Source organism: Nelumbo lutea, chromosome 1 (assembly GCF_056320005.1).
Source record: "Nelumbo lutea isolate HS-2025 chromosome 1, American lotus-T2T, whole genome shotgun sequence".
NCBI lineage: Eukaryota > Viridiplantae > Streptophyta > Magnoliopsida > Proteales > Nelumbonaceae > Nelumbo > Nelumbo lutea.
The window spans coordinates 107,071,057-107,098,360 of NC_142684.1; the positions used below are offsets into that span (position 1 = coordinate 107,071,057).

The window sequence follows — 27,304 nt, forward strand, 5'->3', positions numbered from 1 at the left end:
ATATCTTAAGAAATTCCCAAGTGTAGGTTTATTTTTCCAAAAGCATGGACATTTGAAGGTTGAAGTGTATATTGATGTAGATTTGGCAGGATCACTGGATGATAGAGTCTACCAGTGGCTACTATACCTTTGTGGGAGGAAGCCTATTCACTTGGAGAAGCAAAAGGCAGAATGTGAAGGCTAGATCTAGTGATGAAGCTTAATATAGAGCAATGTCTCATGGAGTGGTTGAAATAATGTGGCTAAAAAATCTATTGAGTGAACTGGGATTTACAATTGATGGACCTATAACTTTATATTGTGACAACAAAGCAGTTATAAACATTGCTACTAACCCAGTACTGCATGATAGAACCAAGCACATTGAGGTAGACAAGCATTTTATCAAAGAAAAGGTTGTCAAAGGGAAAGTGTGCACCCCCTCTCTTTATGTTATGATTTAGTCACTATAATATAAATACTAAAAAGCTGGTGCCGCTAGCATCCTATGAGCTTTCAAATCTCTCTTCTCTCCTCTCTCTTCCTCTCTTCTCTTCACTTCAACTTCTAGACAAGACTAACCAAAAGAAATATTGATAAAAGAAAAAAGGCTATAAAAATAAGTAAATTGGGGAACGGGTTATCATCATCTGTTTTCTTCATCTTATGAATATTTTTATTAAGCTCTATGCAATTTCTTTATTATCCTCTATGTCTAGCATAGTAACTAAATGTATAAATTGATAGAATATGCCTCTTTTGATTTTCCCTTTGTGGCTTGAATGATTATATATGTATCCCATGGAATTGCTCTGTTGTGTGTGGCTGGAAGATTATCTCCCCTTGCATTCTTGGGCTCCTCTTCATCAATCAAAGCATCAAATTAACTATGTCATACAAGGGGTCCTTGCACAAAATCAGAATTATGTTTTTTTTTAACATCTTTCATTACCTATCCAGCTTCAATCATTTGTTATTCTTTAGTTTTTATCAATTTTATATACAAGTCAAAAGAATTGAGGGATAATAAGGAGTGTGAAGAAGATTATAGGATAGATTTTGTGGCACAAAGCTCAAGAATCACTAACATTTTATAGATAATGCAATATTAAACTATTAATATACTAAATTGGGATCCTCTTATATCAATCTATAAAATGAACGATCAAGACATATTGATCTAGCTTTGTAGCATTTCATAGAACATGTTAGGATGGATACCACTTTGGTAGAAACTTTGAAAATTTTATAATATATTCTTTTAAACATTTATAAATAAAGTGGTCTTGCTTATTGGGAGAGCTCAAAGCAGTTGATTCATCTTAGCTGAATCTTCAACTTAGCCCTCCCAAATGAGCTCACATGGTGTATGAATGCCATTGGAGGATCAAATTTCTAACAATGGATGGTGTAGAATAAAGGAAAGTAGAAAAATAAGAGAAGAAAATGTCAAAAACAAATGAAAAGCCATTATATTTTTAGTTATCAACTATGATTGATCACAAGAAAAAAAAAAGCCTATAGATCTACTGCTTTAGCAGCAAAACATGGTGTTGAAGCACCATGATTGAAATATTGAATGAAAGCTAATGCAAGCTAAATCTAGTTTAGCCAATAAGACAATTAGGGAGCATATTTTATAATGTGCCAACTTTTCATTTAAAAATGAGTGAGTTACTTCTTTCCAAGTTTTAACCCTGTTTGATTTCTAAAAGAGGAACACTGACATCTCAATTTGACTAAAGCTAACCATTGAAGTACACATCTCCTATGGGCTACATAATCCTGCTCTAAAACAATTACAAATAACTCTTTCTAACTTTGAAGTTCACATCTCCCAGCCCTAATCTTAACAATAGTGAACCCAAAGCAATATCTCAAAAGACATGAATAAAAAAATGCCAGAGTTGAATTGATCCCTCAACTTCAATCATGTTCACAATTCATGACACCCTAGCTAATCCAAATATACCATTAGAATAGTTTTCAAAGTGCACTAGATCTCTACAAATTTTGCCCTCATAGCAGTACTCTTTACTCATACACATGTAGCAAAAGGGAAGCTTCCTGCATTGAAATTCAAGAGACCTCATGTTTACTATTGCTTTGATGTCCTCAGAAGTCAGAAGCCATTCAAAATCATAGCAATTTAGAGATAGTTACACATCTCTGTGAACTAGAAATACAAAAGCATCCCACCTAAACATGCATGGAAAATGTTTTCATCATCAAGCTCAACTAGTGAGATACAAGAACCATGAAGCAAGTAAAAAGGGATTGAGTTAAACTCCAAATGATGATTGAATAACCCAAGTTAACAATTCTTTACAATTAAAATTTAATTTTAACTAGCAATAAGAGAAAGTCTTCTATTAATGTTTCATAGAATATATCCAACCATCCGTAGCTAAAATCACTATTTCATATAACAATGACATCAACTTAATGGTCTTTAAATGGATACAAAGGAAGCTTTTCTTCAAGGGTTTGGTAAAATATTATTGATTCTATGAGAGTAAAATGGACTAAAATCTATAAATCCTTCCAAAACCAAATCATGAATCAGAGAAAAATTTACACAAAAATCTTCTAAAGTTTCCCTATCAATTACACATAACAATGTTAGAATTTGTTTTTATACCTAAAACTTAGCATGTTCCCAGAAACCCTAGAGCCTCCAATCGAATGCTATATGAAACAACAATGAAAAAGGAACAACAGAGAAAAAGATAATGCCAAAATACTCACTGTCACCGCTACTTCAACATTGCTTAGAGTTGACCAATCAAATGCTACCTAAAACCACAACGAAAATGGAGAAAAAAACAAATAAGCAGAAAATGTTCGAATGTTAGAACCCTAGAAAAATATAAGAAAAATGAAACATGATGAGTTGAAGAACATACCTACGAATAGAACCTCGTGTGAAAAATCTCCTTACTCGAACTAGGGGAGGAGTTGAATGACCTAATTTTTTTAGTTTATATGAACAACATTACAGGTCATTTCAATATTGTATGAGAGCATTTTTGTCTTTCATGCACATTTGAAATGCCTTTTAGTCTATTAAGCACCTGGTTTGACTCTTTTCTATTTAGATATGAAAGTGAGTTTTAGATCTGCCAATCAGACTCAAATCCAAACGTAGGTGGCATATGAAAAGCAACATTTTTAGACTTCAGAATTTGAAAAATGCTATCAAATGCCATTTGAGTATGTTAAAGAAACCATCAGGAAATCCTTTCAAGAAAATGGAATTATACATGAAACTACAACCCCTTTCCAACCTGAATCTAATGGAGTTTCAAAAAGACTTAATAGAACATTAAAAGAAATGATAAATACCATGTTAATTAGTTCAGGTGCACCTCTGAACTTGTGGGGGGAAGCAATCCTAATAGATTGTTACCTACACAATAGAATACCTCCCTAGAAGAAAGGATAAATACCATTTGCACTTTGGCATAACAGGTAACACAGTTTAAACTACTTAAAAGTTTGGGATTGCTTAGCAAAGGTTGGAATACCTGCACCTAAAAGAAAGAAATTGGGAATGAAAACCTGTGGCTATGTATTTATTGGATATGCACAAAATAGTGCAGCTTATTGATTCCTTGTAATTAAAACTATTGATAATATTATAGAGTACAACACAATAATTGAGTCCTGAGACAAAGAATTTTTTGAGCACATCTTTCCATGGAGAAAAGAAACAATAAATAGGAAACCTCCCAAAGTCTATAATAGAAGCCAAGAACAAGAGTTAAATGCTAAATGAGTCATTACTTTATTTAGTCAAAGAAACATTGATTTTACGAATCAAGAACTAGACTTAAGGAGAAGTAAAAGACAAAGAAAAGAAACAAACTTGGGTGATGGAGTGTTCACATTTCTAGTGGACAAAGACCCAATAACCTATTAGAAAGTTGTAACCTCCCCTGATGCAATATTCTGGAAAGAAGCCATAAAAAGTGAAATAGACTCTTTAGTCACTAATCACACTTGGGAACTTGTAGGCCTCCCACTTTAAACTGAGGCACTAGACTGTAAGTAGATATTTAAGAAGAATCTAAAACCAAATGGTACCATAGATAAATTCAAAGCAAAACTAGTTGCTAAAGGCTTCAAAGAAAAGAAAGATGTAGATTTCTTTGACACATATTCTTCGGTTGTAAGGTTAACTAGCATTAGAGTCTTATTTGTTATAGCATCAATTTACAAACTGGTAGTCAATCAAATGGATGTAAAAATAGCTTTCTTAAATAGGGAACTATAGGAAGAAAAATATATTAAACAACCTTAGGCTTCATAGTACCAAGACAAGAGAATAAAGCATGTAAACTGGTTAAGTCTTTGTATGGCTTAAAACAAGCTCCCAAATAATGGCATGAAAAGTTTGATAATGTGTTTATAACAAATGGATATAGTAGAAATGATTCTAAAAGATGCATCTATAGCAAGTTTGTAGATGATAAAGGAGTCATGATCTACTTATATGTTGATGATATACTAACAATGGGTACAAGTCTAGAAGTAGTAAAAGAAACAAAATAATTTTTAATGTCCAAACTACACTATGTGGAAACTATACTTAAGAAGTTTGGACACTATGGATGTAAACCATTTAAGCCAACACTTGATTGTAGTATCCATTTAAAAAAAAAAACATGTAGATGAACATGTTTCACAAAAGTAATATATAAGTATAATTGGATTTGTGTCATACTTAATGAACTGTACAAGACCGGATATATCAATAGCAGTTGGAAAACTAAGGGCCTGTTCGTTTGCTCTGAAGTCTGACATCTAAAACTGCAATAATTGCATTAAGAAGTATATTCGTATTGGTGATCTTTTCTTTCCTTTGAATTCTGAATGTGGAGAATGTTATTCTAAATTTTGAATTCTGAAAATTATTAAATATCCATTTTGACCCTATATATGAGTGTTTTTGTTTATCTTTTTGGGGGTATCATTGAAAAACAAAAAAATTGTACAATTGCACTTTAAGAGATAAGAGAAAATAGACAACTAGTTTCTCTTAAATTTAAAAGATTCCTCTTAAGAAATAGGAGTTAAGAGGAAACAAACAAGCTCTAAGTTAGCATACTCATAATCCTAGGAACGAACACTGGGAAGCTCTAGTAAGATTATTAAAATATTTAAAGGAAATCATAAACTTTGGTTTGCATTATTGATGCAAATTAGATTTCAAATTCAAAGGATAGTAGTTCCACTAGTGGGCATGTCTTTACCCTAAGAGGTCTTAGTTTATTGGAAATCATTAAAGCAGTCTTGTAATTCAAGTTTGACAATGGAGGTTTAATTCATTGCATTAGAATTGGTAAGGTCTGAGGTAGAGTGGCTAAGGAACTACTGGTAGATATATCACTTTGGCTACAACCAATTCCATATATATCTCTCCACTGTGATAGTCAAACAATAATAGCCAGAGTCAAGAATAAAATGTATCATGGTAAAAGAATGAATATCCACATAAGACATAACTTGGTAAGACAATACCTCAGTGACGGCACAATCGAGTTAAACTTTGTAAGGTCTAAAAAGAACCTTGCAGATTTGTTAAAAAGTGGTTTATGAGGCATCGGTAAGAATGGGGTTGAGGCCCATTACATAAAGTCATTGGTGATAGACACCTATGTGAAAGGGGATCCCTGGAATTAGGTTGAATGGGTAAAAACAAGTTGCTAAATGAGTTGGGAAAGCACTATCAATTTGTACTCCATTACAGATGCCGAAGTAAGATAGTGCTTACTATAGTTTGAGGGTGAGTATAAGACTCTTAATCAGTTAAGAATAGTGTGTGCAGTGCACACTAAATAACCGACCTAATTGAGTGTGAAGTGTTGCCGCTTCTATGAAAGATTTAAGTGATGACACTAAAACACTCATGATTCCAAGAGGGAAACAAGGTCAAAATGTTCCAAAACAAAAGAACCACCTAAGGAATTTGTGAGTTGAGTTGGTTGATAGATTAGCTAGTTATGACAAAGAGGAAAAGGTCGAAGGAGTCTAATTGCACTCGTACTTTGTAACATAGTTTGTCATACTTAAGTGTTGATTGAAGTCTAAAAGACATCATCATGAATACTTTTCTCACCACGATGCTCAAGTGTTCGATCTTTTTGTAATTTTGAATCTTGTGGGGAATTGTTGGAGGGAGATTCAAAATTTTAAGAATCTCCTCTCTCTCTTTCATTTTTTGTTTTGGTTTTCTCTTCTCTCTTTCCCTCTTCTTGCATGTAAGAGACTCTTGGCCCACATTGCTTAGGAAAAGAATTGGTTTGGAGTATATTACTAGGATTGCTCTCCTTATGTGTAGGGACCCACAAGAAGAGAGCAATATATATCTCTACTTGCATGTGAAGGGGTTTGGGGGTAATTTTCACAAATGCGCGTGTTGAGTAGGGCCGGGATAGGATGCATGTCTGGGTGTCGGTGTCGGTGCATGTACATGTACGTGTATACATGCGCTACACCGAAATGTTTTTGCCTTTGACCGGTTTCAACTATTTTGACATTTGAATTTCAAAATTCTGTTTAAAACATTTTCTGTCTTCTTTTACTTGTTAGTTTTTTTTTTTTTTGTCTTGGTGTTTCTTCAAACAAGTGCTTTATTGCACTGTTCTAGAGAGACATTTCTCTCTGAAAGGACACATCTGTATCCATTCGGGTGACTGAGAACACTCTATAAATAGAGTGGTGGTCAACCCAGTGTTACATACCAACAAATTCATAGTCCTCTATCTGTCTTCTTTCGTTAACGTTCTCTTTTGTGGTTCAAGGAGGTCTAGTAAATGAGTGCACGTCTTCCAGTTGCTTGTAGGCTGTTTTATCTTGGCGACCGATTTGCAATCACCCGGTTGTACCATAGGAGGGCAAATTCGGTTTTAAGGAGAGTGACTAAGTGGCATGACTCAACCCTCGCTTCCTTTGAAATTCTCAGTCTCATCTTTAAAGTTCTGCAACATTGCCAAAGTTTGGTTTGAAAAGCGTTCACTGATAAATTCCACTATGCTCTATTTATTATTATTTTCCAACATTTTTTGGATAGAAACGAAAATACAACTCAATAAAATCAGAAAACCCAACAAACACATACAGAATGAGTACATTGTCGTGTGAAATTTGATTTTAGGGATGAAAATTAACGCTCCTAGGTGGATTTAATGACAGTATTTGAGAACATTATCTGTAGGGGTGCAACTTCGAACTGGGCCCACTCAAATTTTGATAAAAAGCCCAATCCAAACCTGGCCAAATTGCAAACCTAATTATTTACCCCTGTCAAAATATGTCTCTTGATTACACTTTATTATGCTTTGAAAATTGTGCCTCATTCTGCACAAGTCTATAAAAAAGTATTCTTGAGAATGGCAAAGTCTCCTAGCCGCCAGAGAGATCTTGATACAAGGTTGCTGTTGGGTGGTCAATGCTGGGGCCAAAGTTAGAATATGGGAGGATTCTTAGCTTCCAAAGATTCCTGAATTTAGAATCCAGGGGCCAAAATCAAACAACCCAAATCTCTAGTTGGTCAAAAATCTAATGCTAGAAGGTAGGAGAAGTTGGAATGAAACACTAATTAGGCAGACATTCCTAAGTGTGTATGTAGAGAGCATTCTAAATTCCCCCTAATAGTTGATAGCTGGTCGGACAAATTGCACTGGACATTGACTGGAAATTGCATTTTCTCTGTCAAATCAGCTTATCATGTAACCAAGTCTTTGAAAGAAGATAAGCCTATTACTCAACCCCAACCACCTACTGATCAAAGGCTAGAAAAGAAACACTGAAAGCAAATTTGGGCCCTCAAAATAGACCCCAAAGTGAAGTCTTTCATTTGGAAATGTTGATGGAATGCACTTCCTGTAAAAGAAAATCAGGCAAAGAAAGGAATTTCATATTCAAATCTGTGTCCGATATGCAATCTAACAATGGAATCTAGTATGCATGCCTTGTTCTTTGTGATCATGCCAAAGCTACATGGTTTATCAGTTATCTAAATATTAAAATTGTAAACTTTAGTATGACAGATAATTTCTTAGTGTGGTTTAAATACTGGTATGATTTTTGTTGTACCTTGGGTCAGAGAAAAGAAAAAGTGATGGGATTGTCATGTTATCTACTATGGATGATCTAGAAGAATAGGAACATTATAGTTTTTGAAAACAAATTGGCTGATCCTAATATGGCATCTATTTGTGCTCATAAGAAGATGAAGGAGAGGAATATGACTTCCCCTCGAGATTGGCTGCTTTCTTCCCAATCAGCTAATCTGAAAAGTCAGCAAGTTTTTTGGTTAGCTCTTAGCTCAAACTGTCTCAATGTAAACTTGGATGGAAGTTTTTTGGAAATTGTTAAGGCTGGATGTGGTGTTGTTATCAGAAATCATTTGGGCCTGGAAATTGTAGTTTCTTTTGGCCAGACATCAGTATCTCCTATACAAGCAGAGGCTATGGCTTTCTTGAAGGGGCTGGAGTTGTTAAAGAGTTTGAACTTCCCAAAGGCTATTTTGGAAAGCAATGTGCAAATCTCATCCAAGCTTTTCAATCGAAGAAGTAAATTAGCACAGGATGCTATATTTATTTGCAGGGACATTTTTGAACTATACTAAAGATCTAGATGCTTCTTTTAATTTTGCAAATAGATCTGTGAACCAAGTAGCCCATGCTTTGACAAAGAAAGGGCTAGCAGAGTCTGGTAATTTTGTTGGAAATTGCCCTCGGTGTGTAGAGGAGCTAGCTTTTCGAGACATGGCTAGCCCTGTTAACGATTGTAATTAGTTTGTATGTTTAGATAGTTTCTTAGTTTGGGAATTCTCCAGCCCATAATTACATTTCTAAAATCCCTCCAAATTTCTAAAATACTTCTAAAATTTGAATGTATGTTTAGATAGTTTCTTAGTTTGGGAATTCTCCAACCCCAATGGGAAAAAGACTGTCCCGCCCCAAACCCACCCATGACGGGAAAAAATCAAAACATTTTGGTGTTGAGTTTATCGTGATCTCCGCATATGAATATGAGGAGTCGAGCTTATTGACTGTTGGCACCTCTATTAGTGTATAATAAAGAACTAACAAACAAAGAAAAGGCAAATATTTGGTCAAATACGCGTGGAATGACCAAAAATCGGCCTGTTAGCATAGTTAAAACATCTGTTAATCGGTTGTAACAGAATCTTGACAACTGGCATGTAAGGTTCAAGTTGCCCAAATCGGTTACCCTGTATCTATAAATTAACCACCACCTAATCTATGAATTACGATTTAGTTTTCTCCCTTCTTTCTAGTGTTTGAAACCGATTTACATGGTATCAGAGCAGGAAAGATGATCCTGAAATTCAGGTGTCTCGCTTTGTTTTTAAAGATTCTCGTCGCATCCTTTTTTTTCTTTCCTTTCCTTTTTTATTGTTCTTGTTCTTCCAAACTGTCGCTGTCAATGGTGATCGAGATTGACGAATGTTCACCAAACTTCTTGCATCCTTTGGATAACCCAGGAACTGTATTGGTTTGAACACCTCTCGTCTGAGAAAATTTTTTGACATGGCAGCAAGCTATGAAGACAGCCCTGAGAGCAAAGAATAAGCTCTATTTTGTTGATGGATCCTTGCCATGGCCAAGTGTTGCAGCACCAAAAGAATTGACCTGGTTCAAATGTAACACCATGGTTGTTTCGTGGATCTTCAATTCCCTGTCCTTGAGACATCTATGACAGCATTGCTTTCATCGACCATGCTGCAGAGATCTAGAAAGAACTAGAAAAATGATTCTCGCAAGGAAATGTGCCTCGCATACACCAACTAAAATAGGAATTAATGCTCCTTCAATAGGGAGATTTAACAGTCACTACCTACTTCACCAAACTCAAAACATTATGGGACAAGTTAGGAGCACTCGTCACCATTCTGGAATGTTCACGTGGAGTAGCAAAGGCCTTTACGACCGAAAGAGATAAGAAGAAATTACACTAATTCCTCATGGGACTCAACCACTGCTTCAACTCAATTCGATCTACTATTCTTGGGTCCCATCTTCTGCCCAACATAAATCGTACATATGCACTTATTGTTCAACAAGAGAAACATCAACTCACAATCTCCCTACGGTATCCTTCTAGACAATCGGAAGCAACAATGTTGAATGTGTCCTCCCGACCACCGGCACAAGGACCTGGATCGAATGGACAACATTGACAAAGACCATAGTGCAATCACTTCAAGAAGAACATCCATACCAAAGATAATTGTTATGAACACTTTGGATACCTAGAAAATTGGGAAAAGAATCGATCAAATCATTGTTCCGATAACAAAAATTCACAACGGTCTTAGCCAACATCATGTGCAGTTGTTGAATCCTCAGGTCTCACTAACAAATCCCCAATCCTAGGATTGGCAATGAATCAATGCACAACTTTTATCTCTCCTTGGCAATGATACATCTAACTTTTCCTCAGCTAATGTCTCTGGTAAGAACTCATTCCCTTTCAGTTGGATCCTCGATAGTAGTGCCTCCAACCACATGATTGCTTTTGAATCAGATTCTCGATAGTAGTGCCTCCAACCACATGATTGTTTTTGAATCCATGTTTATCAACTCAAATTGTTTGAATCATGAGAAATTTGGGATCACACACAACTCAAATTGTTTGAATCATGAGAAATTTGGGATCACACACCATTCATGATGTCCTTCATCTCCCACAATTTAAATATAATTTGTTATCTGTAAGCAAACTAACCACTCAGCTCCAATGTGTGGCAATTTTCTTTCCACCAGTCTGTGTTCTTAAGGACTTTGCCTTCAAGACAATGATTGGGGTGGGAAAGCTCCACGATGGTTTATACCATTTCACAGTTCCAACACAATCCTCTGCACCTCTTGCGATTGCCTCCATTGTCGATGATGTTACATGGCATAGGCAATTTGGTCATGCTTCTCGGCAACGCATCTCTCTAATAAATGACATACTTGCCACACCTGGAGATTTTTGTTGTGATTCTTGTCATCGTGCCAAACAGACACGGATCCCATTTCCAGTAAGCATCTCTCACACTACTACTCCCTTCCAACTTGTCCATTGCAATATTTGGAGTGGCTACCGAACGACTCTACATTCAGGCACACATTTTTTTCTCACTGTTGTTAATGACTTCAGCAAGTGTACATGGGTCTATCTCTTAAGAAATAAATCAAAGTACTATTTTTTCTTTTCTTTTCTTTTCTTTTTTTTGCAATGGTGAAACACCTGTTCAATTGTGATGTAAAATGCGTCTGTTCTGACAATGGGTCTGAATTTATTTCTGGTCCCATGCAACAATATTTCACCTTTCAAGGCATTATTCATCAAACATCTTGCATAAATACTCCCCAGTAAAATGGTGTTGCTGAATGCAAACATTGTCACTTGCTTGAAGTTGCTTGAAGTCGCTTGTGCCCTTCAGTTTGAAGCCTCTCTTCACGTCATTTTGGGGAGAGTATCTAATTACAACAGTATACTTCATCAACTTACTCCTCACGCCGACACTTTCAGTGAAGTCACCATTTGAGATACTTTTCCATAAACCACCTTACTACAAACATCTTCACACTTTTGGTAGCTTTTGTTATACTCAGATCCGACCACTCCATAGAAACAAATTCCCTGGTCAAACTTTCAAATGCATCTTTATGGACTACCCTCACAGACAGAAGGGTTATAGAGTTTATGACCTTACCTCACACTGCATATTCCCCTCTAGATATATTATTTTCTACGAGTCCATATTTCCTTTTCAAATTACTACAACCACTATCCCCTCTATTTCTGTCTTGCCCCTTGAACAGCCTTGGGACCCATTACTTGAAACTTATCCACCTGAACAAATACCAGCCCATGAGCCCATCAACACATCAGTCCATGAATTACCTACTGAATCCACTCATACAACCTCCATCTCACCAGTCCAGACACACATAGTCAATGCACCCACCAACGAAGACAGTCCTGACCTAGAATCCATGACAGCCCCATCCACTCAGCATGATATTAGGCCACGCCGTGAACACCGTTTACCCCCACACCTTCATGATTACTTTGTTCAGCTTCCACCATCCATTACTAAAAATGTCAATACTGCCCTTCACACTGTTACTATTTCCATTGAACATGAGCCACTTCCTTTGCTCAAGCCTTTTTCGATCCATGGTGGAGAGAAACCATGGCCAAAGAGATAGAACAGATTGTTGTAGACTTGCCACTTGGTAAATGAGCCATTGGATCTAAATGGGTTTATAAAATTAAGTAGAAAACTGATAGTGGTATTGAAAGATTCAAGGCCCAACTATGGTCAAGGGCTATACACAGGTCGAAGGCATTGATTTCCATGACACATTTGCCCCTGTTGCAAAATTGGTAATTGTACGTTTTCTCTTGGTTATTGCCCCCGTTGGGCAATGAGAACTCCATCAAATTGACATCAACAATGCTTTCTTTCATACCGATCTCCATGAATAAGTTTACATGACTATCGCACAAGGATTTGCCAAGAATGGCATCCACAAAGTTTGCAAGTTACAAAAATCTCTTTATAGGCTCAAACAAGCCTCTGGAATGTGGTTTTTTAAATTCACTTAAGCCGTTCTTTCCCTCGGATTTAAGCAATCTACTGCGGATTACTCTCTATTCATACAAACTCAAGGGAAATCCTATATTATTATTTTGGTGTATGTGGATGATGTCATCCTCATAGGGAATGATCCAGCCTGCATTTCCTTCATTAAGTTTCTTGATGACCAATTTCGCATCAAAGATCTTGGTTCCCTTCAATATTTCTTAAGACCGGAAGTTGTTCGTTCTTCTATGAGCATTTACCTTAATCAACAAAAGTACCTCAAAGATATCATTGATGAATGTGGACTTGAAAATTGCAAATCTTCTCCTACACCCATGGAACAACATCACTTCATTGATCCTTCCAGCCCCCCTCTTGATGAACCGGCTCGTTTTGATCGGCTTGTGGGACGTTTGGTCTACCTTATTGTTATAAGGCCAGTCATTAGTTTTGCCGTTGACTGTCTCAGCCAGCATATGCAAACACCAAAACAAGAGCATCTTGATGTCGCATTGCGTGTTATTCGGTATCTCAAAGGCACTTTGTTCCATTGCCTTTTCTTTAGTGCCACATTTGATCTCATGCTTCGAGGATACTGACTCGGATTGGGCCAGTTGCCTCTTGACCTGACGTTCAACTATAGGCTATTTTACCTTGTTGGGGTCTGTGCCACTTTCATGGAAGTCTAAAAAGCAGCACACAATTTCTCAATCATCTGAGGCTGAGTACCGAGGAATGGCCACTACCACTGCTGAACTCTTGTTCCTGAAACGTGTTCTCCACAATTTAACAGTCTCTCTACCTTACAAGCACTTATACTGTGGCAGCAAAGCAATACTCCACATTGCTGCCAATCCCATGTTCCATGAACGTAGCAAGCATATTGACATCGATTGCCATTTCGTATGTAACATATACAAACCGGAGAAATTCAGACCTTCCACTTACCAAGCAATTCTCAACCTGCTGATCTTTTCACTAAAGCCCTCGGTTCAGACAAGTTTCAGCAGTTAACGTCCAAGTTGGGCATTCAACTTCTTCCTACACCAATTTGAGGGGGGATGTTAGCGTAATTAAAACATCTGTTAATTGGTTTGTAACAGAATCTCGACAGTTGGCATGTTGGGTTCAAGTTGCCCAAGTCGGTTACCCTGTATCTATAAATTAACCACCACCTAATCTATGAATTACGATTTATTTTTTCCCTTCTTTCTCGTGTCTGATACCGATTTACACGGCCAAATGCAGATTCACATTTAATGCATCTTCATTTAAAAAAGTTTGGTCGGCATGTTTTTTTTTTTTAAAATACTAAGCTTCAAGAGTTCAATGACATCCAGTTTTCAACATTATTTCGAGTTTGTCTAGCATTGAATGAATCTCAATTTGTTGGGCATGCAAACTGTCTCCTACAAGAAATTCATAAACAACACCGTTTACCTCAATTTTGCTGCAACCAGGTTCCTTCCTTAGCCCTCTCTCCTTCAGTTCTTTCCTTATCCTAATGACCCCATCCCATCTAGAAGCTTCTGCATATATGTTAGACAGCATTACTCTGATATATGGATCAGTTGGATCTAGCTGAAGCAACCTTTGAGCTGCAAGCTCACCCAATTCCACGTTGTTATGGACTCTACAAGCACTTAATAAGGTTCCCCATATGACCTCATTGGGCTCCATAGGCATTCCCCTTATCAGACTGTAAGCCTCTTTGAGACACCCCATTCGGCCTAGAAGATCGACCATGCAACCATAGTGTTCCAGTTTGGGAGTCAAACTGTGAACCTTCTCCATTGAAAGGAAGTACTGCCAGCCTTGGTCCAAGAATCCTGAGTGGGCGCAAGCATTGAGGATGCCCACCAATGTCACATCATCTGGTTGCACCCCAGCTTCCAGCATCTGAGAAAAATAATTTATGGCCTGCTTAGCATGTCCATGCATTGCTAGCCCACATATGATTGATGTCCATGAAAAAAGATCTGTCCTCGTAGTCTTTTCAAAAACTTGGAGTGCCTTGTCTATGCTCCCACACTTGGCGTACATGTCGATCAAGCCAGGATCCAGAGATCCATCTGAGTTGAGGCTGTTTTTCTCTATGTAGGCATGAATCCATGTACCGGTATCTAAAGCACCAAGACCAGCACAGGCAGAAAGGGTGATTGAAAGGGTCAATCTGTTAGGTTTCACACCATATAGTTCCATCTCATTGAACAATGCTAATGCTTCCTTGCACCGTCCTGCATGAGCTAATCCCCCAATCATTGTGTTCCATGATACTATGTCTGCACCCGGCATCATCTTAAACAACTGATATGCAAGGTCCATGTTACCATTTTTGGCACATTGATGAATCATGGTGTTCCAAATCACCTCATTCTTGGCAGACATCTCACAAAATAAATTATATGTAAACTCTAAACTCCCGCAATCACCGTACATACCCAAGAGTCCGCTACTTACAAAAGCATCAACCTCAACTCCACTTTTGGTGATGAAACCGTGAATCACCTTTGCCGTGTCCAAGTTTCCTAACTGCCCGCAGGCTGAGACAATGGTTGCCAATGTCACTGGGTCAGGCATAAAACCCAGCTGCCTCATCTCTCCAAAGAGCCTTAATGCTTCTTCTGAAACATTAGCGCAAACATAAGCACGCATCATGGCAGTCCACAACACCAAGCCTCGTTCAGATATTTTGTCAAACACCCTACGCGCTCTGTCTACAAACCCACAAGCAACATAAAATCCCAGTAACGCGCTCGAGACAAATTGACTAGACTCACATCCGAATTTCACAACATTTGAATGGATGGCTTCTCCCTCATGGAGATACAAATCCAACTGAGCTTGCAAGGCCTTGATCAGGTACATGAAAGTGTGACTGTTGGGTCTTACACTGGTTTTGAGCATCTGTTTGTAAACTAGAAGAGGTGGTGGGCTCATGGAATCCATGCCATTTTCTACGAGCTTCTTGATCAATGTATTCCATATGAAGAGATTAGGGGAAGAGATTTGGGAGAAGATCAAACGGGCGTAGCTGGGTTCCACAAGTGCAGGTGAAGAGAGTAGTCGACTGGCAGCAAAGGTGTCTTTAATGGTGCCAGAGATTATCATGTGGGCATGGATTTGATGGAGTTGTCGGACATCGGTTGCTGTTTGTAGAAGAGAAAGAAGCGATTTTATGTTGGTATCTAGAGTGGAAGAGCAGAGAGTACGTAGAAGACAACTGAGACGTTGCATGCACAACTTTGCTCCTATCATAAACTTCTGGGAGTGGGAGAGAGAAGAGTGAAACTTTCCGATTATTTGACATATTATTGAATATATGCATATTGCAGCAGATGTGCTCTCAACATCTGCCGTTTTACTAAGTCTCGTACCCTTCTTTTTTGTTGGGTTTAGACTTTAGAGCCAATTCAAGCCCAACGTAATGTATAGGAGGAGCAACCCAAGTCTAACCCAACCTGACTTCAAGCCCAGATTTTAATTTTCAGCCCATGATAACTTCTATTGAATACTTGAAGTGGCCTAGGTCAGTTGTGGCTTGAACAGCTATGTCATTGAGTAGGAGAATTCCTCAGACTGAAGCAAATGAAGTGCAAATCCTTCTCAAGGCAACTTGGCAGTGTACCGATCGACTAATTAATAGATTGAAAGTGCTCAAATATTTAAACGGAAAAGACACTTGTACAAGTACGTTTTTGGGCTTATGTCGGGCCCTTGGTCAAGTTTTCCAATGCCACAACTCAAGCCCAAACCAAGAGATGAAGGAGCAAACTTTTGAGTCCAATCAAAGTGCTCGGATTGGCATGGATACAAATTTTGGGCTTGGAATCTTATAACTTAAATTGGTGTCTGATTGTCTATTGAGAAAACATGAATAATATTTCACCACTGGATCAGAAGATATATTTATTGCTGGTAATAAATCTGTCTGCTTTGTGTTTCTTTTCAAGAATTCTCAATTGCTTGCCTTGCCATACGAAAAGATGGAATTCCTGAACTAAGCAAACATAAGGAATATGGTACACAAATGTTGAACCTTAGTACTAGAACACAGCAGAGGCAAAGAGAAATCAGAAAGGTAAAAAAAAACGTACAGAAAGTGTAGAAATTTAACCCAGAGAAAAGGGCGGAGCCATGGGAGGACTAAATAATATAAAGGCACCCTAAGAAACTAGAATACTTATGAGGTAAAACATTTTTACTTCATTTTGGTCAAACAAGAGAAAAGGTTTTGGGTTCCCTTCATCAATTTCTCTTGTGCAACATTTAAGTGCACCGCCCTCTTTGAAAGAATCTCGCCCCAAAACCTCTTAAAGTGGACACTTGGCCCATACAGCTAGTCAAGTTCATGTACCACTGTTTTTGTAGGCTCTTACGTTACGTTGCATCCTTCACCGCAAAACTAATGCTGAAAGCTTTCAAATGTGGTAAAATTGTTCTAACAATAGACCAATAAGAACAGTAGAAAAACAGAGCACTGATGACATCTGAGAGAGAGAGCGCGACGGACGATTAGCAAGGCATAGCTCAGCAAACCCCAACTTGACGGACACCCCTTACATCAAGCACATATCATCTGTTTGACAATGTTTCTGCTATTTTTGGGTTAAGCAATTAGTTTGGCAGAGCAGAACCCATTCAATACACAACTTAGAATTGCTTAAGCCATGATTGAGAGCTTGAGCTGAATCAACAGATATAGATTGGGAGCTAGGGTTCTGTATTACTTGATTGTTTGGACGATCGCACATGGCGACTTACTGTTGCCGACCATTTCATGCTCTCTATTAGAGGTGCAATAGAGCCGAGCCGATTTTGGCATGTTCTGGCTCGATCCAATTAAAATAATATCAGACTTGAGTAGTTCGAGTTTGGTTCGATTCGATGAATCCGAATTCAGCTGAAAGCTAAAAAATGAATATATTTTTGTATTATGTATATGATATATTCTATAATATGTATATATGTGCAAATTGATCCAAACTCGAGATTTTTCAAGTTGAACTTTTTTGGTCGAACTCGAATAATTAATCGTACTCATCCAATATTCAAACTCAAATCTAGCCTAATCGAACTCAAATCCGAACTATTCGATTAGAACTTAAATCCATTGCACCCTTACTCTCTATTATATTAATCCAAATACTTATTTTTCTATTATCCTTTTAGTTCTATATATATATATATATATATTGGTGTATTAGATCCTTAATTAGAATTGGCTGAAATATATTCTTCTTTGTTATCTCTTCCGTCTCTCCAATGAAATAAGTACTTAGCAATGTCTTGTAATATACTCTATCCTACGATGATAATGAATAGTTTTTTTTTTTTTAATTAACTCTTGCAAAGATGATACATGCAACCCATTGAGGCATTGAGTGCTCACCAATCAACACCCAATGATGCCGAAATTATCGATAATTGTGTCAATTGCCCATTCAAGTAATCTATGTAGCTTCTGTTTTTGTTTCAATCAAGAGGAATTGAATTTCCACCCCCATCCCTTGCAGGCTGCAACACAACAATCATTACTGCTTGGTACCGGGCCAGACCCTCAACATACAATATTGGCACTATGCGGCCTTGGTGTGATGACACAAGGTTGGTCTTGCTCAGGTGAAGAAACTAAAATAAGACAGGTGTGGCTGTATTGGGCCATGCTCCTTGTGATCAAAGAAATCAGGACATAGACCAAGAAGAGCTTCAGTATTCCTCAATACCTAGACATCATGGGATGTGTTTCATCTCAACTTCTCTAGATCATAGGAAATCTCTGCCTGCAAGCACTATTTCATCTACCAAATTAAGACTCCAAACTCTTAGATCAAAAGGGTGACAATTCTTGAGTTCAACCATCAAATTGTCTGAACCTGGTCAGCTACTTTGCTTCTAATACTCAACCTCTTAGCTTTCAAATTTGATGTTGGTTTGGATATTCACTAAAGAAGAGAGTTTTCTCAATTTGCCCACAACCAATTTCAATTGGTTATTTTGCAACTGAACTTGGTAAACCCAAATATAAATTCTTTAGCTTCAGATCAACCATCAAGAAAACCAACCTGTGACCAGCCCATTGTTTCTCAACTTAAATGGGGCCATAGGGGTGTGGGACCATGGCCTGAATTCCAAAGCATTTGGATAATTCTGACTACCAGATTATTGGCATTTCAGACAGTGCCCTATATGACTAGTTCATAGTTTAAAGTGCAGAACGTTGAAGGTTAGATGTGATCCTGCAGCTCCAAGTTGTACTCATAATGAGTTCTGAGTGAGTAGTTCATTGTTCCAAAGTAATTGTAGACCTCCAAGGTGTACTGTAACATAGAACCTCCAAGATTCCAGTTTTCTTGTTTGATTAAATCTAAACTAATGAATTTGTTTTTTTTTTCACTTTTGGGAGGTTGAAAACAATGGTGGGACCAGCCGACTTTTGAGGATCCTCATCCTCCATGTAAGTTAATGTATAGGTGTGAGCATCCAGAAAAAGTTTGCGTACGTACGCACCATGTTAGAGTTAATGGGGAACAGAACACAACAAAAGCCAACGACTTCACCATTTATTGTAGAGCAATATTAAGGAGAAGCCTGTGGTCTGTGGAATTAATATTAGCATAAATGTGGTTAAGTACAAATCAAGAAATGTTTGTTCACATGTGTAAGGGTGGATGGTTCTTCAAGGAAGCATATTAAATATTTGATGAATTGACTGTGTATGTATGTGAATTTGACCAAGGCACATGTGAAGCAGGTGCAAGAGTTCCTAGAGAATGAAAAGTGGAGTTGTCTCTTCCCCATGGTTCTCGGCCCTAGAATGCAGAGTTCCAGGCAAAACTGTTGACCCATTTACTAATTGTTTTGTAACTAGTTTGCTGGGCTGGGTTAAGACAGAGGTATGGAGACGGCCTTGCCAACTGGGCTTTTCCGTTTTCCTGTGGAATGTGAAGTGGAAATTTGTTCACACAGTTGCAAATATAGTATTCACAAGTAACAATTAAAAGAGGGAGCCAATGTGGATTCCCCATGGAATTATTTATTCGCCATGAGCGCTCAGTGTGGCAACAGTAGATATGGTGGATGTTCTGGTTCTGGTCCTTCCGGATGCTTTTCATGGCTGACCACATTTTGGGAGGGGCTGCACATGTCTAGATGGCTAAAAGCTACCATCTCTATGTGGAAAGGAAGCTCTGTCCAGATTAATAAGATGCTGTAGAGGGAGACTGAGACGTTTGGTTGCAACCATAACTCTACTCAGGAAAGCATAAATTACACTGTCATGGAAAATAAAATTCAGTCTCCAAGAGGACAGTTTGTGGCTTTGTGCATTTCTTCACACCAGAGAGAGAGAGATTATATTCATAATCTTGGGCTTGCAGAAATTTAAAATGAGAGAGGGAGAAAAAGAAAAAAAAAATGGAGTACTGGACTAATGGGTGTGAGTGGCACTCTCGAGAGCTCGAATCTCAAACAGTGGAGGAGTCTCTTTGGACCAGAAGGGAAGCCAGGGAGGGACCTGGCTCGTGCTCACCAGCTCTAAAAGCGTATCAAAGGGTTATTGAGATTTGCATACATGTGACATGAGACATGCGTAAAGCGTAGCATAATTGGTCCAAGGGAATTTTTTTGGGTAAATCCTTGGAAAGAGAAGGGAAAAAGGCGAATTTCAAAGGGGAAAAGAGGGTTAGAAACTAGTGTCCTTGTAAAGTCTAAAAAAGGCTCAGCATGTGTATCCAGGGCACATTTTTAAGCGCATCTTCATTAATGCAAGAACAAGCATCCTAAGCTTCTTATTAATTATTATTCCTATTATTATATCCATGTTGAGTTATGCTCCATTTTACTTAGTCAGGTGTCTACCCAATTTGGTTTTGTTTTGCTTTTTTTTTTTTTTTTACTTTGTTAATTAAACCCATTTGAAACTAAGCATTTTTCTTTTATAATTTAATTACTATAAATTGAAATGGTTCGATTTCCCAAGTAAAACTACATCTTCTTGGTTCAGCATTCAATTCAATCCACATTGACAGAATGACAATTGATTTAAAATCCATGTATTTTAATCTTCTTCTTCTGTAACGAATTCTTGGGGTATTATGGGATAGGCTAGACAAAACCCTTGAATTAATCACAACTGAAATGTCGGTTTTGATTCAATCAAATTTACTGATTCCTTAACAAAAAATACTGATTCCTTCAGCTAAGAGGCATCTCTGGTACTAGTGGATGTACTGTAAACTGTAAAGGTCCTCCATTTATAGGTGTGTCTTTATGGGAAGAGACCTTTGTAAAAGGTTTATCACATGCAATGGTCCAAGGCCGGGCACCGCACTGATAGGATACCGTTGAGTATTTGGTTGTCAATCTTAATTTGTTGGACTTTGGAGATCTTCTAATCTTTAGCCCATTAAAGGATTATGTACATTGGTAGTTTGATACCTTAGCTAGTTTTTAGCAGTGGACAGAATGTGTTTGCTGGTTTCACTGTTTGAATTTGAATCGATAGCTACCAACAAAAAGACTACTGAGTGGCTCAGGGAGTGAACGGTGACCACCTAGGAATTTTAAGAGTCGAAAGCTGGCAGCTTGGATTTCAGCTTCCTCTTGAATCTACTAAATGCAATTGGCAACAATGGTGGGCCCTCTGGGTGCAAGGTGTGGGCCTCCTTGATAGTGGTTCTGAATCTCATCAGATCACCGAGAACAAAGAAGCTCTAAGTGGAGGATGGGTCATCTGACCTTTTTCTCCCATCGGGTCCTGGCGTCCAGCCCAGAGACTCAGCAAACCCGGTTCATGCATAGGTCAGTGACTCGTTGATGATGATCAGACCAGAGACACTCCACCCATGATCCAATCGACGGTCATCTCACTCTCACTTGAGACACTATGATTTGTATTGCCGTATTGGCCATTGGGCGCTTAATATCGGCGCACGAGAGACGAGACAGCTCATCGGAGAGACCTGACCCACCCGTCATTCAGTCATTGTGGACCATGCACGCATCACTGATGGAACGGACGACCATGATTGTCGAGTCTTACTCTCACGGTTACATACATAGCCCCCCGGTCAAACTCTAATCATCATCTTTCGATTTTAAGCAGATTCCGTTTGGCATCGTTCCGTGGAAACGTTTTTCATGTATTCTATACGTTTTTGCTTTTGCGGAACATAAACGTGCTTGGTTTGAAAAATAATAATGAAACTTGTTCTAGCACAACATGAATAAGGTCTTGAGAATGCGCGCTCCAGATGGAGGATTTTGTCATTTCTCATGCTCTCTTCAGTAATGAAATAAGAAACGCGCTATTATATGGCATCCTTTTAAAATAATGAACGTGTTCAAGTGTTGACAGGGTTATTATGGTAATTTTCCATAAAATTATATTCAGCCTTCTAAACCCTAATTCATCTGTTGCCTTCTTCCTCCGCTGATAAATCTCTTGATGCAACACACTCTCGTCGGCCATATGAGATCCCCAAATAACACTCATCTTCCTCTAAAAAAGTGTTTTGACTTTTTTATATTATGTTTTATCTTACCCTCTTTCTTTTTCATTGGTTTTCTTCTGCTGATGCATGGAGAAGGCTCCGAAAGCCCAATCGGTTGATTTTCTTCTTTCTCCGATAACAAGAACCATCTTACCCTCTTTCTTTTTCACTCTACGCATTTTCTTCTATATTAATTGCCATGGATGAAAATGCATTTATCATTCTTGGTGCCTAATATTAATTTTTGCCATTATGTATTTTTAGTAGACATTGATAAACAAATGTCTTCTTCATGATGAAACGAAATTTTTTGATATTATTCTTAAAAAGTTAATTTGTTTTTGAAATTTTATTAAATTTATTATTTTTATTGATATTAGGGGCCAAAAATTGCCCTTATCTACTATAACCCTTTTTTGCATTGATGTATTATTATATTTGTTTCTTTTTATATTTATTGGAATTGGAATAAACATTAGGAAAATACGTTTTCCAGGAACAGTTTTCCAAATAAATCGGTTAATTCTCAGGGAGAAGAATAGAAATAAGTCAGGAACGATGTCAAACGGGCCTCAATAATCAACAGTAACTTTTTTATCTTTTTCCTCTTTTGCCCCTGATCACCCTTTAACCACCCTCACGTGGCGGGTCATGTTCGTTCGCCATCCGGTCTGACGGTCCGTGTCCTTCATTCATAACTATTCAGTATTCACTCCCACACGACCCGACTTGACCCAGACCTGCCAACTGCCCTTGCCACTTGCCTTCATAACCTGGTTACATTCGGGTCGGGTCAACATTCAAGCCCCAACTTGATGAGTTTGTGATTTTGCATCAATACCTCGTAACTTCTTTCCTTGTCATGTCGGGTTTGTAATATTTCCAGAATGACCCGGACCTCGTAACTTCTTCACTCTTTGCTCCATACGCGCTATCCAATCATATCGCTCTGATATCATAATTCATAAGCATCAGTGGTCTGATAGGTCTGACCGTTCCAACTCACTAAAATATCTTTCCCTTTTCAAGCATTTATGGACTGATGATATACACGTGGATTGTTCTGATTAAGCAAGACACGTATTTAACGAGAATATTCATCTTAATTACAACATATTTACCTCAACCCCTACTAAATCATCCCATTTCTATGGCCTATGGGTTCGTTTGGTTTACGGGAATAGGAGTTTGGAATCTAAATTGGAATGATTCACTCGTGTTCCAGTCGTTTGGTTGGACGGTAAAAAATTCCGGTTCTATCTAACTCAATTTTGAATTCCATCTAGCCCGGGAGAATCAGCGATTCCGGTTCTGATCACAGGGATTTTGATTCCAATTCCTACAGCAAATCGAATGGACCCTGGGTTTTGTAATTTTAGGTTGTTTTGGAACGAAATTCTTTAAATTATTTTTTAATTTAACTATTTTATATTTTTCATTTTCCATAATGAATATGTTTGTATTAATGGTTTTAAGTTAATATACTGGACAAAATAAATGGCCAAAGCCCTAAACTTACAAACAAATTTAAAGAATTTTGGACGAAATAAATCCATCCGATATACTTCATCTGGCATTGATCGAAACCGAAATTTCGCGAGTCACTGTTCGTGTATTGCCTCATCTCTGTTGTAAATTTGTCACGTGAGAATGAACCTGCACGTGAGTACAAAAGCTTAACTTGCACACTAATAAGTTTTTTGGTATGGCATCAACTTATAGCTGGGGTGTCAATTGGACTGGATTTTTCCTAGTCTGATCTAATCCAATCCGAGTCCATCACAATAGACCAGGTCCAATACAATCCAATGAATATTTTGGAATATTTTGGACCGGTCCAATTCAATGTTTGGACCATCTAATATGTTTAAATTCGTTTTAATTTAGATTGATTTTAATTCAAATCCAGTCTATTGATATCTATATTCTTATTTTATATAAATGAATCAAATATTAGCTTAACCCAATCCATCAAATCCAATATAAATTTATCACAGACAAACCAGGCCTAACCTAATCTAATAAATATTTTGAATCGGATTGGTCCAATCTAATTTATCTCATTGGTCGTCCAAATTGATTTTGGATTGGACGAGGTCAAATCCAAAACCACTCCATTGACGCCCTTACTCATAACCTAACCCGCGGATCTCCAGCCCTTCCATCCGGAATGGATAAACGTAGACGGGCCTTTTCAGGTAACATTTTTCACTCGTTTCTAACCCGACCAGACCCAACTCATGTTATTGCTGAAGTTTTCTCATCCCTAATTACTCCGTTTGTTATGTAATTGCCGTGCACATCGGAGTTTGACATCTTTTTATTTGTTACCATGATTTGTTCTTCTAATTAATGCAAATTTTACATTTTTTGTCTCATTTGTATTCATTGGAAGTGTAAATTTGAAATCAAAATAAATGTAAAATTTGCACCAACTTGCTCACAATTTGATTCTCTTTCATATGGTGGGGACAACATCATTTACATTCGGTCAGTGAAAATACTGCATCAGAATAAATGTGAAATTTGTACCACTTTCCTCCCATCTCATCTTGATTCTCACACATAAAGTGGGGACTATATTGATGGAGGGTGATTTGACCCAATCTATGAAACAGCGACACGTGGACACTAACCTGACATAAGCGACAGCTCAGCATCGTGGTTCGGTATAGCGAAATAAACAGGCCCCTAAAGCAGCTCGCCACGACGCGAGCTCACGGTTCCCCGAGCTACCCCCAAAGGAATATTCCGAGGCAACTTCAGCTCGCAAGCTAAGAAAACCAACTCGCCCGAGCTCCCAAACAGGCAAGTCATCCCAAAGAAGTCTACTAATGGCACTCCTGAAGTATTCCTAGCTTGCTACAAAGTAGCTCGCGAATGGATCGCACGAGCATTCCGCAAGAAGCTTCTATCTGATAGGCGTACCAGTCAGACTACGCCATATCCCCTACTGACGGCGTAGTCCCTGTCCCTTCAGCAGTCTGCACCCACGTCTCTCAGTAGGTAGAGGCGTGCCTGCCACTTTGGAGACGTGTCACTCGCCCAAGTAAGGAGTACGTCCCAACGGTCACCTACGCAGCCCTGGCAGGTAACGGTTGTGGCAGGGGATCCAGTGGCGGTTATGCCCAATCCCCCAAGGAGCGCCCCTATAAAAACCCTCAGGGCAGAGGAGGAACTTCTTCTAGAGAAATAGACCAAAAAATCTCTTGAGTATAGGAACGTTGCGCGACCTACACTCTTAGCCCTCGATTTTCCTTTCATTCCCATACACAATACTAACTTAAGCATCGGAGTATTCCCACTAGGTAAACCCTCGGGAATCCTTCCTTTCATGTTCTCAGTTCTCGTCCATTGCCAGCAAGGAGCCAGTCAGCGGTCAGGTAGGAGTGCTCGGATCGCGCTACATCATTTGGTGCCGTCTGTGGGAAGCGCTTCAAAAGGCCTTTCTCTCTAAACTTTTTCAGTCCTTTATTCTTCCTTGAAACAGTACAACGCTCATGGCCTCCTCTAGCAACATATGACGAAGCACAGAGATAGATAACTCTAGGGAACACTCCCAACTTCCTACTATCTACATCGGAAAGTTCACCGTCCCCCTCTCAGCGGACGAAATCCCCAGTTTAAGCGTGCCTCTCACAATGGCACATGTCATCGCCCCACTTCCTGCTACAGTCGAAACAACCTTCACTGAACCTTCGGTCGTGCCCCTAGCAGCCAGCCCGAACTAGCTGGAGGACCTGGTGCAGTGCATGAGGGCCATGCAGGCTCAAATGCAACAGTTCCAACAACTTCAACTCTATCAACAGCACGTACTGCATCAGGTCTCCCAGTATCAATACCAGCAGCAGTTCCCCCAGCTGCCCCAACCTCAGCTTCAGCAACCTCAGCTCTTGCCTCAACGCCTAGCTTCGCAGCAAGCCAAATTTCGCCACCAGAATGAGCACTCCGGCTAAGGAGAGGCCCCCCAAAACCTCCCAAAAAACTAGGCCTCCCCAGACGATCGGCGGGAGAGACCGGCTACCCCAATCTCACCGCGGGCGGCCAGGTCGGGACGACCCCGGCTGGGTAGGTCTACGTCACCCCGGCAGTCGAAGCTTGGAACCCCAATCCTAGAGAACCGGTTCAAAATCCTAGTAGTAGACTCCAGGCAGGCTCCTTCTGTCTGCAGCCATCACCTGCGGACCGAGCTACCCCAGCGCAAACAGTCCTGGATAGCACGGAAGTGAGCAGCACAAATGCCGAGTCTGTCAGGAAGTAGAAGCGCCGACGCCGAGCTCACCAATCTGTCACCCGCAATTTGCCCGAGCCCATGGGCAAAGAGGAGGTAGGCTTGGCTGAAGCCAAAGCTCCCCTTCTTTCAGTTTCATCCTCCCTGTCTTCCAAACTTCTGGCAGTCCCGATGCCCAAGGATTTCAAGCTCCCTCCTTTTGATAAGTGCGACGAGTCGTTCGACCCGAATGATCACGTAGATGTCTTTCAATCATAGATGCACCTAGCGCGAGCCAGCGAGTCATGCATGTGCGTGGCCTTCTCCACTACTTTTAGGGGAGCAGCCCGCACGTGGTACCGGAACTTGGCGCTCGGATCAATAAGAAGTTGGGCACAGTTTGCACAAGCCTTCACGTCGCACTTCATCACCAACAAGCGGTGCCCGCGAACTGAAGAAAGCATCTTCAACATAGCACAAAGGGAGGGAGAGTCCATCAGGAGTTATATCAAGCGGTTCAACAACGCTTGTATGCAGATACCGCACCTGGATCTCGCTGTACGCCTAGCAGCGGCCAAGAAGGGCGTGAAGCACAAGGAGTTCAAGTGGTACATGGTCGTCAACCAACCCACGACCATAACCGAATTTCTAAAGCTTGCGGATAAATTCATAGCCACTGAAGAAGAGATCAACCAGAAGGGGGAGGGCACACCAGAAAAAAGAAAAAGAGTGGAGCCATCCAGTCAAGCAGACACCTGAAGAAAAAGGAAACAGTTCAGAGTACGAAGCTGGGTCAATTGTTCTGAGCTCCTGCACCGGACTGAGCTGATTACACCCCACTGAATGTGAAGCGGGCCGAAATCCTGATGGCAATCAAGGATGCCCTGTACGTGAAGTGGCCACCCCGTTTGAAGGGGAAACCCAACGAAAGAAATAAGAGTTTGTATTGTAGTTTTCACAAAGACCATGGTCACAGCACCGAAAGCTGTAAAAACCTTCGCGACGAGA

The 27,304-nt window shown here is 39.2% G+C and overlaps 1 protein-coding gene across 1 annotated transcript; it reads right to left on the reverse strand.

Moving 5' to 3' along the window:
• Positions 1–12,604: 12,604 nt before the first annotated feature.
• On the reverse strand, positions 12,605–16,196 carry LOC148876646 (pentatricopeptide repeat-containing protein At2g22410, mitochondrial-like). Its single transcript, XM_088951354.1, has 2 exons — positions 14,033–16,196; positions 12,605–13,633 (listed from the first exon to the last, which is right to left on the reverse strand). The coding sequence occupies exons 1-2, from the start codon at positions 15,848–15,850 to the stop codon at positions 13,571–13,573; spliced, it is 1,881 nt and encodes a 626-aa protein (XP_088807480.1). The 5' UTR covers positions 15,851–16,196; the 3' UTR covers positions 12,605–13,570.
• Positions 16,197–27,304: the final 11,108 nt, after the last annotated feature.